Source organism: Vespula vulgaris, chromosome 6 (assembly GCF_905475345.1).
Source record: "Vespula vulgaris chromosome 6, iyVesVulg1.1, whole genome shotgun sequence".
Lineage (NCBI taxonomy): Eukaryota > Metazoa > Arthropoda > Insecta > Hymenoptera > Vespidae > Vespula > Vespula vulgaris.
In genome coordinates, this window is record NC_066591.1 from 1,456,567 (window position 1) to 1,475,000 (window position 18,434).

At 32.5% G+C, this 18,434-nt stretch overlaps 1 protein-coding gene across 2 annotated transcripts in view; it reads right to left on the reverse strand.

Annotated features, from left to right (window-relative positions):
• LOC127064456 (uncharacterized) overlaps window positions 1-18,434 on the reverse strand; it is a 34,993-nt gene that overhangs the window by 3,776 nt on the left and 12,783 nt on the right. For both annotated transcript variants that reach the window (XM_050995539.1, XM_050995540.1), the window contains 3 exons: window positions 1,530-1,766; window positions 495-1,405; window positions 5-287 (listed from right to left, as the gene is read on the reverse strand). In XM_050995539.1, the coding sequence (XP_050851496.1) occupies window positions 5-287; window positions 495-1,405; window positions 1,530-1,766 (1,431 nt within the window). The remainder of the gene's footprint in view (window positions 1-4; window positions 288-494; window positions 1,406-1,529; window positions 1,767-18,434) is intronic.

The following is an 18,434-nucleotide window of genomic DNA, read 5'->3' on the forward strand; positions in this document are numbered from 1 at the left end:
GTACCTTCCTTGACAGTTCCAAGATCAGCAGCTTGGCCATTAGGGAATACAGTTTTGACATAAATTCCCATGTTTCCACGCGGACTATCGGTACCACCAACGATGCTGAAACCGAGTCCTTTGTGGCCAGGTCCTTTGAAAAATCTGGCTGTCAATATCGTAAAGGATGCACCACCTTTACCAGGCCTAGGTAATGTACAGAATCTTGATTCTTCACCTTCCCCAGCCTCGTCGATGTCCTCCAATTCGGAGTCCGTGTTCAGACCTTCGTCCGTATCCTGAGCGCCCTTTGATAGTTGAATTGTAAAAAATTAGAAAATCATTCGTACGTTCGTTCGTACATGTCGTAATATCGTATAAGTAAGGATGACAATGAACAGGTATGTTATAGATCTCTTTTGGAAAATACTCAAGTGTTTTCATTTACCTGATTCTTCAAATATTTGAGCGTTAGATATACGTATATACATATACATATGTTCTTAAGTACTTACTTGCCATGTCTTTAAATTAGCACCAGAGGAGCTAGGGATGTTAGCCACGCTTCGACTGTTCAACCTCCTCGTCGGTTTTTTACCAGGACTCCTCTCGGTCCCAAGACTGGAGGGTCCATCGTCTTTGCCAACGATAGAGGTGGCGCTCGAATCGGTCGAATAATTACTAACTTGTCCGCCAACCTTGAAATCCGTGATTCTTTTTCTGGGCGTTACTCTAGGTATATGAATCGTCTCGAAGGACGAATCCAACTGATTTCTAATCTTTCCGTTTTTCTGAAAATTTACGTTCTCGTAACAATGATGATCGCCTCTTGTCTCGGAATTACTTCTTGCTAGAGTTTGCCTATCGCAATAAGGACTTCCAGGGGACCCAACTTCCGATCTTTGTCCTCTGTGATAACGTACGTTCTCGTACGAATGATCCTGAGATCTGACATTGTCTCGACTTTCTGAATTGCTCCGATAAAGAGATACCTTTGACCTAGTCGACGAAGTAGACGAAGAATTATTGAACACCATGTTCTCGTAAACGTCCTTTTTATCCTGTTCGTGAAATTGATGATCGTAAGAACCGGTATTCTCGCAATACGCGAAACTTGGACAACCATCGGCCAAAGGACTCTTGCAGTTGGGTGAATTCGGTACACTCGTTTCCGCCAGGGTCTCTAAGGTATCGTGAAAAGGATAAGGCGGTAAGGACGTAGGCTCGCTCGTATCGAAACGTTCCGAATCGAAACTTTGACTCGTCGAGGAAGTCAACGGACTCGGAACGTAGAAATTCGAGGCATTGTCCTTTTGCGAAAATACCTCCGTCACGCTAAGTGCCTTTCTTTTTCTAATTCCAGCATTTATCTTACTGAACTTGCTTCTTAGTACGTTCTGTATATCCGCAATGCCTTTGGTAGTACCTGGTATAATAATTTTTATTCGTGATTTGTTTCAAAACGATTGAAATCCTTTTTTTGTATTTGGAAAAAAAGAAACGGGGCAGGATAAAGAAAAACAATAGAGAACAAAATGAGAACAATTCACCTGGCAATCTGAGAGAACTAGTTTGCAAAAGTTTCTTCGGTGAACTTCCATCCTGAAGACTTTTGGCAGCCGGTGAGGCCTCTCTGCTAGCCGGGGTCGATCTCACGGTATGAATGACACCTTGAGCTCCACCACCTGGGATCAACGACTCCTGTGGCTCCGATGTTTCCTGTACGGAACATCGTCTCCTAAGTTTTCTCCAACGTTGACTGATGCTCTTGTTCCACAGGTTAAGGTCTATAAAAAAAAAATAAAAATAAAAAAAAATAAAATAGAACGAAACGAAAGAAAAAGTGAAACAAACTTGAAATAAAAATGAAAGAACAGGTCGGATTATTAGAATTTTTGAAATTCTTGTAAACGTAAACGCGTCTATCGTAGGACTATCTCGTTGGTAATATCGAAGCGAGTGACTCAGAGAGAGAATGCAGTTTTCGACGAATGACGAAAAAAGTGACTCTCCCCTCGAAACGGAAACTCCTTATCTCTAGATTTGACGGACGGGAGACAGAATAAAATCACTTTATTTAGAACGATAAGGCTATTTGGATACTGTGTACGCGTTTTCTAACGCGCTTGATTGTTATCGATCGTTATCGATTGGTCTTTATGTTATTTATTATCAGTGTATGTGAGTAAGTAATATTTTTTACGGATATACACGATCGTCTCGTGGTTAAAACTTTTGTATATCTTTTGTAATTTCTTTTTTCCTTTTATTCTCTTTCGTTTTTTTTTTTTTAACCGTTACAATTTACCGCACACTCGACGTACACGGTTAACCAAGCGTATGTAAGCGCTCGAAGTACACACAGACACACGCATATATATATATATATATATATATATATATATATATACACAAATACACACACAGAGAGAAAGAGAGAGAGAGAGAGAGAGAGAGAAAGAGAGTAAAAATTTGTGACGGTTCTCTCGACGATAATGCGATAAAAGATTCGTTCGTTTAAATCTAATAAAGAAGAAAGAAAGAACGAAAGAAAAAAACAAGAAAAAAGATTTAAAAAAAAAAAAGGAAAAAAAAAAAAGAAATTGTAATAATGACATAATAAATAATTACAATTTAAAATAGTCTCCATATTCTCCCACGTTTGCGAATGTGCAATAATAATAGGAAAATTTTTCTGGGAAGGGTCGTGACCCTTCCTCTCCTCTCTCCTCTTCTTCCTCCTCTTCGTTGCGGAAGACCGTCGGTGACCTTGGGAACTGTAGTAGCATTACATATACGAGCTTGACGACGCGCACTATTGAAAAAAGTTCGACGATGAATTATTTATTTACGAAAATATCGAGTCCATCGAGTTGGCGATCGTCATCGTCGTTCGTTTAGATCATTCATCCGGTCGCACATAAACTTCACTACCGAACGTTAAACGGAATCACCTAATTAACGATTCACTAGCTAACTTGCGCTTTTTGTTTTTTCTTTTTTATTCTTATTCTTTCTTCGTATCGTTAAATATAATCAACTTTGATTCTGGACATATGTATGTATGTATCTCGAATTGGACGGAAAGTATGAAGAAGAAGTAGAAGTTATAGAAGCAAAAGTAGAAGTAAAAGTAGAAGTGGAAATAGAAGAAGAAGAAGAAAAAGAAGAAAAAGAAGAAGAAGAAGAAGAAGAGACGAAGAGACGAAGAGGATACTAGCATAAGCGTTGAACGATGGTAGTCCACTGTCGAGTAGTCCTCGCTGACGCCGGACACGAAGGCATCGTTATCCGGCGTTACGGTCATCTTGCAAAATGCACTTTCACTTCTCTCGTCCCCCGACGTATGTACATAACATAGTATATATGTATATCTCACAGTTTTGCCGAGGTCTTCTTCGTTTCGAGATCGGACGGATGAACTTACTCGATTCTCACTCTTTTCGAATTCAAAATGATTTCACGTTGTTGTTTATTATTTTCTGTCTTTCTTTCTGTTCTTCTTTTTTTATTTTCTTTTTCCTCCGTCTCTCTTCCTCATTTTTGTCCTTTTCTAAATTATTTTCTTTTCTTTTCTTTTCTTTTTCTCCTTCGAGTCCACACTTGCGTTAACGCTTTTATTTCATTAAAATCGTATCGCTACTACGTAAGAAGATAACATTGTCGTATTACGATACAACAGGTTTAACGCAAGTTATATCCTTCATATTATTTTTCTTTTCTTTTTTGCATTTAAAGTTCCTTCGATCAAACAAATACTGTTCGATGAGTTAGCGTTTTTTCTAAGATTTCAACTTCGTTGAGATTCTAATTTTAAATTTGAGTATAAAGGAAAAGAAAAGAAAAAAGAGAAAAACATTTGATCTCTCTCTCTTTTTTGTCTTTCTTGTTATGTCCGATCAATAATAGTCGATCATTAACGTTGTCTTTATAATGAATTTTTCTCGTAAATATCCATTATATTTTTATATCGTTTCGTTATCATCGATACAGGCAAACAATACATACATACATATATACACACACACACATATATATATATATATATGTATTGGAATCCTGATAAGCAACAGCCTCTTACCATTGATCCTTAAATCGTAAGATGGAAGATAAGAAGATTACTTTGGGTAAGAATTCTTGGAATTCACTTTTGCGAGCAGGACCGAAGATTATCTTCGAAAAAAGATCTATCAGGAGGGAGGATAAGGAAGGGATGGATTAGAGAGGTGTAAAAAATAGGTGGAAAAAAAACTTTTTTTTCAAACTGTAAATTTTGTTTGGCACTATTAACCGAGTAAGAATCTCGTTAATTTATATTCCTCTCTGTCTAAAATCATTTGTAGCTCTAGTCGTAACATCTCCGCGTAAAAGTAAAAGAATCCGACGATGAACGCTAGCATCCTTGGCTATGTAGAAGTATTGTACTCGATGAATGATTGGTTGGTTGGTTTGTTAGTTGCACGAGTGTGTATGTGTGCGTGTTTTCTTGGTGCGCGCAAGTGCAGAGAAAAGGACGAAGAAGGATTCTCACGAGTGTGCCGACCGTGGAAACGTGAAACTTCTTTCACGGTTCACACGATCATCGATCGACCGATCGATAGATCGTTTCATGCTTCTATCTATATATATATATATATATATAAGAGGTCAACGATAGGGACGTATGTATATCTCACGCACTTGAAGGTACTCGTTAGTGTCTCCGCTTTTTTTTTTACTTTTTTTTCTTTTCCACCGAAAGATTTGAAAAAAATAGAAAAACAAAATAAGAAAGACAACGAAAGAAAAAAAGAAAGAAAGTAGGAAGGAAGAAAGGAAGGAAGGAAGGAAGGAAGGAAGAAAGGAAAGAAAGAATAGCGATCGAGGAAAACTCTCGGTAGTACTTTTTTTGTTTTTCTTTTTCGAGTTGGTAAAACTTCGAAGAAAGAGAGATTTCGAAAAGCACTTTAACCGTGTGTACGCCGTACGCGGTCTCGACGTGGACTGAAAGAGAGACTCCGTCGTTTGTACTGTTCTCTTTACCGTGTGCGTTCGACTGTTATAAAGCGTGTGTGCGTGGTCGTCTCTATGCGTACACACGTATCTGAACACCTCCGTACCTGTGCATACAGGGTGACTCGAAAGAAACCATACTATGATCGTTCGTGTCTATCTTTGTCTCTTTCTTTTTCTCTCTTTCAATAAGAAATTATATCCTTATAAGTTACATAATTATGATCTAAATACGTGGATTGGATTCTTAGAATAAAAAAATCGTTTCAAAATCGTTCTTTTCTTTTTCTGTTTTTCTTTTTCTGTTACGATGATTACGTTCATTGCTACGCCATTGTAAATAATTATAATTTATGAACAAGTTGTAGGTATTAATATCAGGATTTTGATTATATAATCATTCGATCGATTTTCTCAATCGTTTCTTCGTTTGGATCGGAATGGAAAAGTGATCGACGAAATATTTGTTTACATGATTCTATAATTGTAATTACATTCATTGTTGTATTGTAATTTACTGGGATCTGTAAATAGTCTTCTTTGATTGTATAATTATTTTCTTTCTTTCTTTCTTCCTCTCTCTCTCTCTCTCTCTCTCTCTCTCTCTCTCTCTCTCTCTCTCTCTCTTTCTCTTTCTCATCCTTCATCATGAGAATAAAAACAAATAGTAAGAAATATGTTTACCATATCATCATAATTATAAATATCTTCGTTGTCATATGATAATTAAAGAATACATTATTATTATTATTATGTGTTACTCAATTAAATAGACAGCATTTCTTACACACTTCTTACAACATTCTTATACAAATATATTAATTGTTATATCATAATTAAAAAATACTTTATTATTATTATTATTATTATTATCATATTATGTGTTCAATTAAATTTATAACATTCCTTACACAATTATAAATATGTTAATTGTTATATTTTAATTTAAATATTTTTTTATTATTATCATTATTATTATTATTATCATTATTATCATTAATAATAATATGATTATTAAACTATCCAACATTTTTATTAAATTTTAATTATAGTTTTTTAACCACCAGGTACACAGGTCTAAGGTACGTTCGGATTGTGCGCCGATTGTGGGAACCTTTCTCTGGGTATTGGTAAATGCTCTCTACGGATATATATATATATATATATATATATATATATATATATGCAGTATACTAAAGAAAGACCAAAGCCGCGTATACACCTACTTAACGTGCATCACGGGTGCGTGCACACCCCATGAACGATTCCACTCGTGCGCCTCACGGTCAGGGCGGGACGCATTATTTCCTGTAATGATGTTAGTGTCCTTTGTGCGAATTTGCACGAAAGGTGGACACGCTTATTCTGCTTTAAGAGAAACTACACTCTCAGTTTGTCGTTTGTGTTCACGAACAAATACGATAAACTTGATAAAAAGTTATTTATAGCGCATTCAGATTTTCCTAAAGCATATCGAATTTGAATATAATCAAGATCAATGGTATCTCATACGGAAAAGAGACAAGTAAAAAGAATTTAAAAAAAAAAGAAGGAAAAGAAAAATAAATAAAAAAAAAATATTACGAATGTATATCTGTTATATTTAATCTAAAAAATTCTGAATGGTAAGACGAGTGATTCAATAATAATTAGTATGATAATTGTTTGATAAAAAATTTCAAAAATTTTTGTTGAATTATGATCGTTTAAGATTTAATTCGATAATGTTTTATCTTAATGACATCTTAGTATAAGTTTTAAAATCTTGATGAAAATTAATGAAATTTTGTGTAAAAAAAAAAAATAATTTTCTTATAAATTGTAAAACGAAAGATTATAATTGTAATTATATTGCTAAACTAAATTATAGAAGAAAAAAGAAATTATTAATTTCTATTAAATTAGAACGATTAGTTCAAGATCGTTTAATTCTAATGATACTTTAGGACATTTATCAAGCTAATAAATAATAATTAAATGGAAAATAATTGTAAAGAAATTCTTCCATAAAAATGAAAACGAACTATAATTATGTAGCAAGAGTATTATTAATTTTTATTCGAGTAAACGCGATTAGTTCAAGATCGTTTAATCCAAATGACAATTTCAAAGGACAATCATCTTGTAGATAAAAACGGATAAAAATATGTATGTAAAGAAAAAAGTAGAAAAATATATGTAAGAAAATTGTAGAAAAAAATTAATTGTGTGAAATAAAATTAAATAAGACAACGACCAATTAATAATAATAATAATAATAATAATAATAATAATGAAAATGATAATAAATATATTATTTAATTAACATGTAATAATAATAATTATTATTATTATAATTAAAATGATTAATCATGTATCAGAAAAAAGATTATTATTATTAATTTCTATTTTTAAATTAGACGATCGGAGTGTGATGATATCTTAAAATAGTGATCGAGTTGACTTGAGTAACATCTGTTATCCGATAAAGATAGTAAATCAACAAAGAACGATGTTTGCATGATACGTAAATGCCTTTACATAATGTCTTCGTTGATGATCTGGATATGCATATGCATAATTAGTGTATCGAATACGAAGTTAACGGGTGTGTGTGTACGAGTGTTTGTGTATGTTTATACACGACAATAAATATATATATAAATATATGTAAATGCATAATAAGTATGTATATATATGTATATATATGTATATATGTAAATATATATATGTAAGTGCATAGTAAATATGTATTGTATGTATTGTACATTTTGTCATCGTTGTCGTCATCGACGTAGTTGTTATTGTTGTCATTTTACGCATACAAACACGCGTATGCGTGTTAAGAGAGAAACGACGTTACATTAATCGTTTTTTTCTGTTAAGGCTATGCTATTCCATACATATAAGTGATCCTTGAAAATGATTACTATGAAACACACGTGTATATACGTACATACATATATGTATCTATATACGTACGTGCATATGTGTCCTTAACATGCGTCTAATGGTATTACAAAAATCTTAAAAATGTTTCTTGAGAAATTTTCTTGTTAATTAAATTCTCGATGAACGAGTCAGGAGTTATTTTTCAAAGTAAATCGAATTCTTGCGTAATTTAATACATCTGACAAAATAATATAGCATAATAGGACGTAATTAAAATCGCTTTGTTCTTATTCTTCGATTTCATTTAATCCTGTAAGGGTTGAGTTACCCTCGAGAATTGCATTTACCGCCCATCTCCGCCTCACACCCCTACTTCTCCACCCCTTTTGACAGAATCAATGAAGAGAAGTCACAGGGTGGTAAATGTGTTTAAATGGATAGATATTCGAGAAGTATCAGATTGTGTCGGTATTATTATTAGAAGAACGTTGAATGTGTGTGTGTGTCTATACGTCTGTGTGTTAGACGTACGTGCAGTATGATTCATACTTTACGATTATTCACAGTCTTTTTAAATTTTTTTAATTCTCTTTTCTTTTTTTTCAGATCAATATTTCTTCGCAGACTCTACGAAAATAATTCTCTTTTCGTCTTAAACAAAATTCTATAGTTTAATTTCAATTTTGTTTTCTTTTTTATTTTTTATTTATCGTCATAGATCGATCAAAGAGTTGGATTGAACGTTTCCAATTTTTTCTTTTCAAATATAATTCAAATAAATCAAATATTTGATTTCCCTGACTGGCAAATATTCTAAGAAAAAAAAAAAGAAAAAAAAAAAGAAAAGAAAAAATATTTTTCTTCGGTTTCGACATAAACGATCTAAATACGAATTTCCTTGTCCGTACGAAATAACTCGTATAGAGATTTTTATTTTTTTTTTAAGAAAAAAAAAAAAAAGAAAAAAAGCAAAGAAAAATATTTTTGCAAAAAGTACGATATTCGCGAACACACGAATAATGCAACTTGAAATTAAAATTAATTGACCTACTACCTAATTGAATAATGTACAATCGTATTTCGTAATATTCGAAACGTAGAATGTAACTTAGCTTCTCTAATACGATACTATTAGAGAATCGTATTGTATTAGAGAAAGAGGAACATAGAGGAAGGTTTAACACGTGCGTGAACGTCGTCGTAGCCTCGTACAGTATTAGTTTGTGTAGTTGTGTGAGTGACTAAGTGAGTTAGCTCGAGTGCGTGAGGTCAAGTCAAGAAAATGTTTCTTCCGTTGGTCGGTCATTGTCTGTATCCTTATATTGTTTTTGCAGTTGTATGTTTCATTATCTTTATCTTCATTCTCTTTCTCTTTCTCTATCTCTTTTTCTGTCTGTGTTTCTGTCTTTTTCTATTTCTCTTTTCGTCTATCTTGTTTCTCTAAGTTTATCTCTTTTCTATGTTACCTTTTTTTTTTATCTCTCAAAGCCTTTCTTATCTCCTAAGCATAATATTTTTCTTCGGAATTGTATTATTCTGATTACCTCGTACTTAACTTATTTACTTATTTTTTTTCTTCTCTTTTTTTCTACCGTTTCTTTTCAATTTAAGAAAAGGAAAACATTTTAAAAAGATAAGAATACAAATTTCTTACAAAACAATTTCATATATTGACTCTGTTAAATTATATTGTTTTTTTTTTTTTTTTAGTTGGCAAATAAATTATTAGAAAGAAATTATTTGTCGAATGTATATATATATATATATATATATATATATATATATGTATGAATATAACAATTTTATGTTTTTATTATTGTTAATTCCATTTCTTTGTCTGGTTCTACATGTCTCTAAAATTAGAATAAATAAATTCTCATTCTCTTTTTTTATACATATTCATTATATACATACGATACTATATACGTACATAAGATACTTTCAATACAAGTAAGTAAGTACTTACATGCTATTCATTGAAAACGACAAGCAAACTCTATATGAACGACGACGAGGCTTTTCTCTTCGGCCCCTTTTGTACCTTTTTAACTAGGATTCTCTCTCTCGTGGAACCCTTTTTAACGCAGGGGTTGCTTTGATAAATAAAAACCGCAACGACTAACAACGAATATGCTTTCAATCGATTCTTATGTAGATAGAGAGTAATGGCATATGTTATTCAGCATAAAAGTAACATATGCTTACCGAATCTTCTTCTGAGTCTGCTTGATTATAGTTATTTCAAGAATTCATCGATGATAAATAATAAACACATACATCTTACATATACATACACACATACACACACACATATATACATATATGTGCGTGTGTATACACATATATATATAAATATAAGTATTAGTGTATGTATATATATATTATATAAATATTACACTAACATATAATATATATATTATACTAATGTATATATATATATTAGTTTATGTGCGTCTATGTATATATATATATATATATATATATATATATATCGAATATATATATATCGAAATAATCACTAGTAGGCAAGCATTACGAACGAGGATTGAGTTTTGTGTGAGCATCGAGAGAATGCGAACATTCTTTTCGTACACGTCACCAAGGAACTACCCGGCGACGTAATTTTGTAACGTCAAAGAAGTCGAAGGATGTGGGTAGGGAGTAAAAGGGAGAAAAGAGAAAAAGAGAGCGAGAGAAAGAGACAGAGAGAGAGAAAGAGAGAGATAGAGAAAGAGTGAAAGAAAAAGAGATGAAAAGAGGAAGAGAGAGGGAGACAGAGAGAAAGAGAGAGAGGGAAAGAGAGAAAGAAGGTTGCTCCTAGATACAGAGTTGCAGCTGGAAATACGTGTGCGCTTACGCTCGTTCGTTTGTATATACATACATACATACATACATGTATACGCATGTACATAGTATATATATATATATATATACGTATTTATGTACGTAGTCACCTAGTGGCCACAAGGAATGCGTAAGCTCTGTTAGCTCGACGAGAACGAGCATAGACCATTTCTTTTTTTTCTTTTCAATCGTTTCCCCTGTCCTACCAGATCTCTACCCTCCCTACCCTTTCAACGATCGCAAACGAAGGGAAAGATAAAAAAATCGGAGAGAACAAAAAAAAAAGAACCCAAAAAAACAGAATAATAAAAAGAGAAATAAAATTTAATTAAAAGGAGACGTATGCTCTTTTTTGCTGGCATCCCTCCTATCGTTCTCTCTCTCTCTTTCTCTCTTTCTCTCTCTCTCTCTCTCTCTCTCTCTGTCTGTCTGTTTTTGTCTCTCAATTTCCCACGAATGAAGCAGCTTCCATTAAAATCGTAACGGCCGTTTCAATCGATATCTCTCCCACGAACGAGAAGAGATCGAGTAAGGAAGGGTATATATATATATATATATATATATATATATACAGATACGTACATATATATGTGTATATATACGTATATATATATATATATATATATATATATATATACACATATATATACATATATATATATACATATAGATATATATATACATATATATTTTTTTCTCCCAATTTATATCACCACCCTGATGGAGGAGTTTGGGTCCCTATCGTTTATGGGACGCCACGCGCATCACAGACCACCCTCGACTTTATTGCGAAGTTTACAACAACGATAAATCACAGCTTGAGTAAGTAAGTAGGTGTACGTACGTAAGAACTCGAATAAAACTGCTTATGAAAACGAGTATAACTTTCTAGAATAGGAAACGTTTTATGTACGTACGTATGTACGTACGTACAGACATATACATAAATACGCATATATGCATTTAACTACACATGCAACGGGGATAATTCACTTATTATTCGACCGTTGTCAAGCTCTTGCATTTTTGTTTTCTTTTTTTTTTTATTTCTCATTTCTTTTTTTCTTACTCTTTTCTTTTTTATGTCATTTCCTTTTCTTTTTTTTTTCGTAATACAGAAATACAATAAAGGTCGACGACGTTTCGTCTGATAATAGTATATCGCGCCTGCTCTTGAGTTTTGTGTTAGTAGAGTTAAAAAAAGGAGAAAGAAGAAAATTACACACACATACACACAAACACACATTTCTCGCGCTTGCAGCTGCATTTACGAGAGGTCTAAGGTCTTTTTTCTTTCTCTTTCTCTCTCTCGTTCTCTCCCTCTCTCTCTCTCTCTCTCTCTCTTTTTTCTCTCCTCTCCTTTTCTCTATCTCTTTCTTACGAACGGAAAAGCAACTCGACTGGTACGAACTAAAGCTTCGAAATACCGACGAAAGAGTAATTTACGAGAGCGTCGAAAGCGTCTCTGCGATTTGAAGTAGAAGCCAGAAGAGGAGTCTTGCGAGAGAACCGATCGAAAACAATCTAAAGCTAATTTATCTACTTCTTCTTTTTCTTCTTCTTCTTCTTCTTTCTCTTCTTATTCCTTTTTTCATTTATTTTTTCTATTTTTTTTTTTTACCACAGCCGTGCGATTTATGCACTCGCTAAAAATGTTTCGTGTCGTATTTATCCGATCAAGTTCGTCATTAGAAAACGTTGCGCCGTCTCATGAAATTGAAATAAAAAGAAATAGAAAAAGGAATTTTTAATACGATCTAAGACAAAAAAAAAGAACAGAAAAAAAACATACAGAAAATAACGAGAGAAAAACGAGTTGATTCTAGCAACGTCGAAAGGAAGAGATCACTGACATTCGCGATCACTTTAAAAAATAATTTGCTCATTGATTCTTGATCCTGTGTATTATTTTATCAAAAATACATATACATGCGTATGTGTATGTATATATAAATATATTTAAAAAATTATTATTCTTCTTTTTTTTTATTTCCCTCCATAAACGAACATCATCGAATAACACCTCACAAATAATTTTAATATATTGATCATTCCTCTCCACACATATATTTTATAAATAATCGATAATAATAGAATACGTCTGTAATCGCAGTACGTTTAAATTGAAAGGATAACATATGTATGTACGTATGTACGTATGTTTGTATGTATAATATTCTATGTATGGAACGTACTTATATACTAAGTATTTTTGTTCCTTTATTCCTTCGTAAAATACCCACACCCGTTTTTTCGATGACATTCGACTCGACACCATGCCAACGGCGTGAATAGTTCGCAACGTGTGCGCGGAATAATCGGGTAACTGTACGCAGACAATGGCTGAGGCCACTCGGTACGCATCGTTGACTCCAATTATGCAAGGAGTTCTCAACTTGGCGCCGCTAACGCAATAAATAATATAAAATTTTCGAATTCGACGAAAATCGTACATGATAGATATCGATAAGATTCTTCTAATCTTTTCTTATAATCGTTCCTATCGACGTTACGTCACTTACGATTAATTAAATAAATTATACATTTACGAATGGAGAATGAATTAGAATAATTGAATTACGAGGAAGAAAAATAAAAAAAAAAAAGAAAAGAAAAATAAGAGAAAGACTGTTGGAAGTCATTCGTTCGTCATGATCGTAATACGGCGTAATCGACTCTCGGCATATTTGCAAGATGGCCGAACATTTCCGAATCATGCGGTTACATCGATCATTCCTTTCGATTTTTGAAAGCAGCAGCTGATAAATATGCAAGAAACTTTATGATTTAGGGATCGTAAATAATGAGAAAATTACATGGTCATGGACGGTACGGAAGAAAAGTTACGACTCCTTGGTAAAGAGAGAAAGAGATAGATAGATGGATAGATAAAGAGCGAGAGAATGAATAAGTTCTTCAAGATCTCTTGTGGTTGCAATTAAACCAAAAAAAAAAAAAAAAAAAAAAAACGAAAGGAAACAAAAAAAGAAAGAAAAAAGAAAAAGAAATCAAATTTTAAGACGATCGATGAACGATGAAGAAAAATGAAACCTTTGATGTTTCTTTTTCTCTCTCTTTTTTTTTTTCTTTCTTCCCCGATCTTTCATAACGTTAAAAATAAAGAATAAAATTTGTTCGATAAGATTTATTGCCACTGAATAAGATTTGTTGCCACTGTATCAGTTAGAGAATATTTTAAGTGCACAGGAGATTAGATGTTGGTAATAGTCTATGTATACGTATGTGTCTAGAGACACGTAAGCTGAGTAAGCAGGCTGGTGTCAATGTTCGCCAAGAAAGAAGAAGCGCTTTTAACTGGTCGGGCAGGAAACAGTATCTTTACATCGAATTTCAATCAGCTACGGTGAACTACCGTTCGGAGCACTTCCGGTCGAGAATTTTACTAAATAATCAGTAGGTCCGATCGGTAGGTCATTTACGGAAGTTGCACCCGTAACTAATTAAGTAATAGATAGGATAACTTTGAAAAAAAAAAAATTTTTTTAAGGTTTCGTTTTTTTTCTTTCTTCTTTTACCCGAATTAATAGAAACACCGTAGATTGTTTCTTGAGATATCTGTATTCTTTTTTATATAACAATTATTAGGAGCTACGATAACAATAACAATAAAAACAACAACAACAAAATAATGATAATAATAATAAGAATAATAAATCGTTCGAGTTTTTAATCATCGATACAAAGGAAAATTAATAACATCGACACTTATCGATAAGTATCGATAATTTTCCAAACGTCAATTTATACGCAGTATCGATATCACGACACTTGTATTTTTATATCTATACTACTCGTATATATATATACTTTACTTCGTGGTTCGATTCTTTTTACAATTTTTCGTTCTGTTTCTCTTTTCTTCTTCTTCTTCTTCTTCTTTTTTTTTTTAATGATAAGAGAATACTTTCGAAACTATCGTAAAGAACGTTCTCTCGAGGCTATAAAAATAAAAAAAGAAAAAAAAGAAAAAAGAAAATAAGAACTTTCCGAACGTATCGTTCATCCCGGAAATACGGTAAACCAAAAAAAAAGGAAAGAAAAAGAAAAGAAAAGAAAAGAAGAGAAACCACTTTATCTCTCGATTTTCGCATTGGCTTCGAGAATAATACGAGAAGAAAAGAAGAAAATTATCGAGTGGCGCTGAGAAATTTTTCATTCATTCGTGCTTCCCGGAATTTCGTCATTATATCTCCCGCTGTGGGAATATCGTAGCTAAGTAACTATTAATTTGAAATTCGACGTCGATGTTGGACTTATGGGTAATGCGATTCGAATTACCCTCCCCTCATCATTTCCATGACAATCTATCGTCGATGACAATCGTCGCGGTAGGGTGTTATTCAAACTTCTCGAGATTATTCTACGATTGTAATATAAATATATGCATACATACATACGTACATATGTGACACACGTATTTACCAATCGAGGAATGTCCATCGTGCGTCATCGACACATACTTTTATATATATATATATATATATATATATATATATATATATAAAAGTATCAAATACATCGTTTTAACATTTGCAATCTGATCGATGATGTGTGTTGACGCTTCCTATATGCTGATAAATTTCTTATCGGCTCTTTCGTACGCTTTAATATATTAAAAAGGAAAAGTTTAGAACGTAATTGATCGATAAACTCGAATCGATATTTATAAAAGAATATTGATCGTATTTTGCTTATGCAAATTTTCTTTCATTAGACGTTCGTCGAAATTCGATCAATTTTTTATGTTCCATAGGAAACATACATGCGTAATTACAATTATTATCAAAATTATTCGTTCTTTTCTTTTTAAATCTGATTAACATAATTGTATTCACAATCGATCGTGCGATACTCTATGAAAAATTCGCAGAGTTTAACAATTTATAGTACCGTAAGAGAGAACGAATGTGGTAACGGAATAGTGGGATAATAATACGTTGGACGCTTTTGATAAGATTTCTTCTTCTTCTTTTTTCTTTTTCTTTCTCTTTTCTTTTCTCTACTCTCTCTCTCTCTCTCTCTCTCTCTCTCTCTCTCTCTCTCTCTCTCTCTCTCTCTCTCTCTCTCTCTCTCACACGATAAGGAGAGGCGCCTCCGGCAAACGTAAAGTCCAACGAGCTACAGAGACTCTCTGTTCCTTCATCCGTTGTAATGTCTGGAGCTTTGTGAACGCGTGTGCATTTAATTGTGTCAAGCACCATGAACGTTGGCTACCGATATTTTTTTTTTTTTACACAATCATCACGTTCCTTCCTGACGTTTCTCACTAAACACAATAACGTCTAAAAACTTACCAATCCAACGTATACACTTATATTTATATCTATAAAAAGTATATTTCATAAACAGCAACGTGATTTACGAATCGATTTATCGATTCGTAACGATAAATCACTTATACGTTTTTTCTCCTTTTTTTTTTCTTCTTTTTTTTTACGACGCCGATATATACGATTAGCAAATAATATTCCGCGGATGGCAAAACATATATATCAAACCAATTGACTCGGCATTATCAGCAACCCATTGAACCGGCAATTCAGGGTAATTGAACGCTCGGAAAGTGCTGGATCGAACGAATGAACGAACGAACGGACAGCGGCTGTCGATAAAGCTTCAAAGTCCTTTTGTAAACTTTCCTCTCTAATTCTCTTTCACTCTCTCTCTCTTTTTTTTCTATTTTTCTCTCTCTGTCGATTGCGTAGTAACATATTGCGTTTGACATACATCATTGTTACTAACGCGTGCACTGAATTTGTATTTAATATATATATATATATATATATATATATATATATATATATATAGAGAGAGAGAGAGAGAACATATAAGAATGACGAGAAAAAAAATTTTCAAAGGAGAATAAATTTGAAAAAATTGTTTACGAATTCTGTCAATGAGTGCAAGAATAGCGACATGATATATTAAAAAAAAAAAAAAAAGAAAAAACAGAAAAAAAAATTAATAAGTTCTTTTGGAATATTTTATTACTAATGTCATATTTTTTAGTTTATACAAATTCAACAATTTCAAAAATAAATGTATATATATATATAAAATAAAATAAATATATATATACAAAATTTCTTAAATATATATAATATATATGTATATTTATATTTACATATATATCTATGTACAAGTTCGTACGAATTTCTTTTGATAAAAAGAACAAACGTAAAGATAACGATTCGATGAAAACTTTTATTAATCAATATCTCGGACGGCTTGTTTCCGTTTTCATATCAGTTTCTTGTAAGTTGCACGTATTCATAGAATTGTATTAGAAAAAAGAAAAAGAAAAAACCAAAGAGATATCTATAAAATAATTTTAAAGAGGTGAAAGAGTTAAGCGTGGAGGAGTAATAGTGACAGAGAGGGAATGATAGAATGGAGCACGTGCACTTTCGACTGCTCGTAATTAAGTATATAACGAGACTTGTTTACGCCGAGTACCGACGAGCTGCATCGGTCCTCGTCGCTGTCCGTCGTTGTATAATCTATAGAGCCGCTTAGTCTGCTGTTTTAATATGACTCTTCTCAGAAGAGAATTTACGGGACGATCGTATTATGCGTTACGATGACGTCGTTGTCTTCCTCTTGCTTGTTTTCTAACGCGCCATTACTCTTTTTTTCTCTCTCTCTCCCTTTTTTTCTTTCTCTCGTTACAATTCACTAGAAATATATATATATATATATATTTATAGAATTGTATTAGAAAGAAATATATATATATCTATATATGTATATTTTGAATTTATATATATATATAAAAAATATATAAATTGTTATAAAAAGAAGTATATATACATTTTTTAATAATTTAATAATCGTAATAATTTTTTCGAAACGTGTTGAACTAATTGCAGGGAAAGCTTTATGATATGTAATAATAAAAGAAGTAAAAAGAAAAGAAAAAATGTCATTAGACGAATAGAAAGCAGTTATATACATCAATCGTCTTTGATAACGTCAAGATGAACATTTTGGAAAAAACAAATGTTTAATGCTATGACGATACGAATAAGTAATAATTTAGAATAGTATTATCTTCGTGTACACAAAATTAAGAATAGATTAGATATAGCGCATATGTATATACATATATATTAGATCTATCGGAAAGTTCTGTCGACACGATGAATTTTAATACTTCCAATTATGAATCATTTTTATCAAAATTTAATTGTTTATTAAATATTAATAAAACATTAGATATATGTAGAAAGATATTATTATCTTTGTTTATTTTTTTTAATAAACCTATCATCAGGTACACACGAACAACATACACTCACACAAGAAAGTTATTAAAAAGATTAAATAAAGTAACTCGACTCTCTTAAAATTTCTTTTCAACTTCAATAGATTTCCTATTCTCTTTTAACACACAATTTTTTTTCTTCATTCTTCTCGATCAAAGTAAAAACGAATCGACCCTCGTAGAATATTCATTTGCTACGATAACGACGACGACAACGACGACAACGACGACGACGACGTCGACCATGACGACGATGACGACGTATAATACGATAAACGTGTAAAAGTGTGTATCGTGCGTAAATAAGTCGACTTAGAAGTTTGCAGCACGAATAAACGCTTTCACGATAAAACGAGCTCTAAGAATATAAAGGAAATTCGATTCGTTCGCGCTCACGGAAGCACGTCTAAATGATTGCACCCTCCAAGTTATTGCGTAACCTAACTATCAATGTATGCACGCA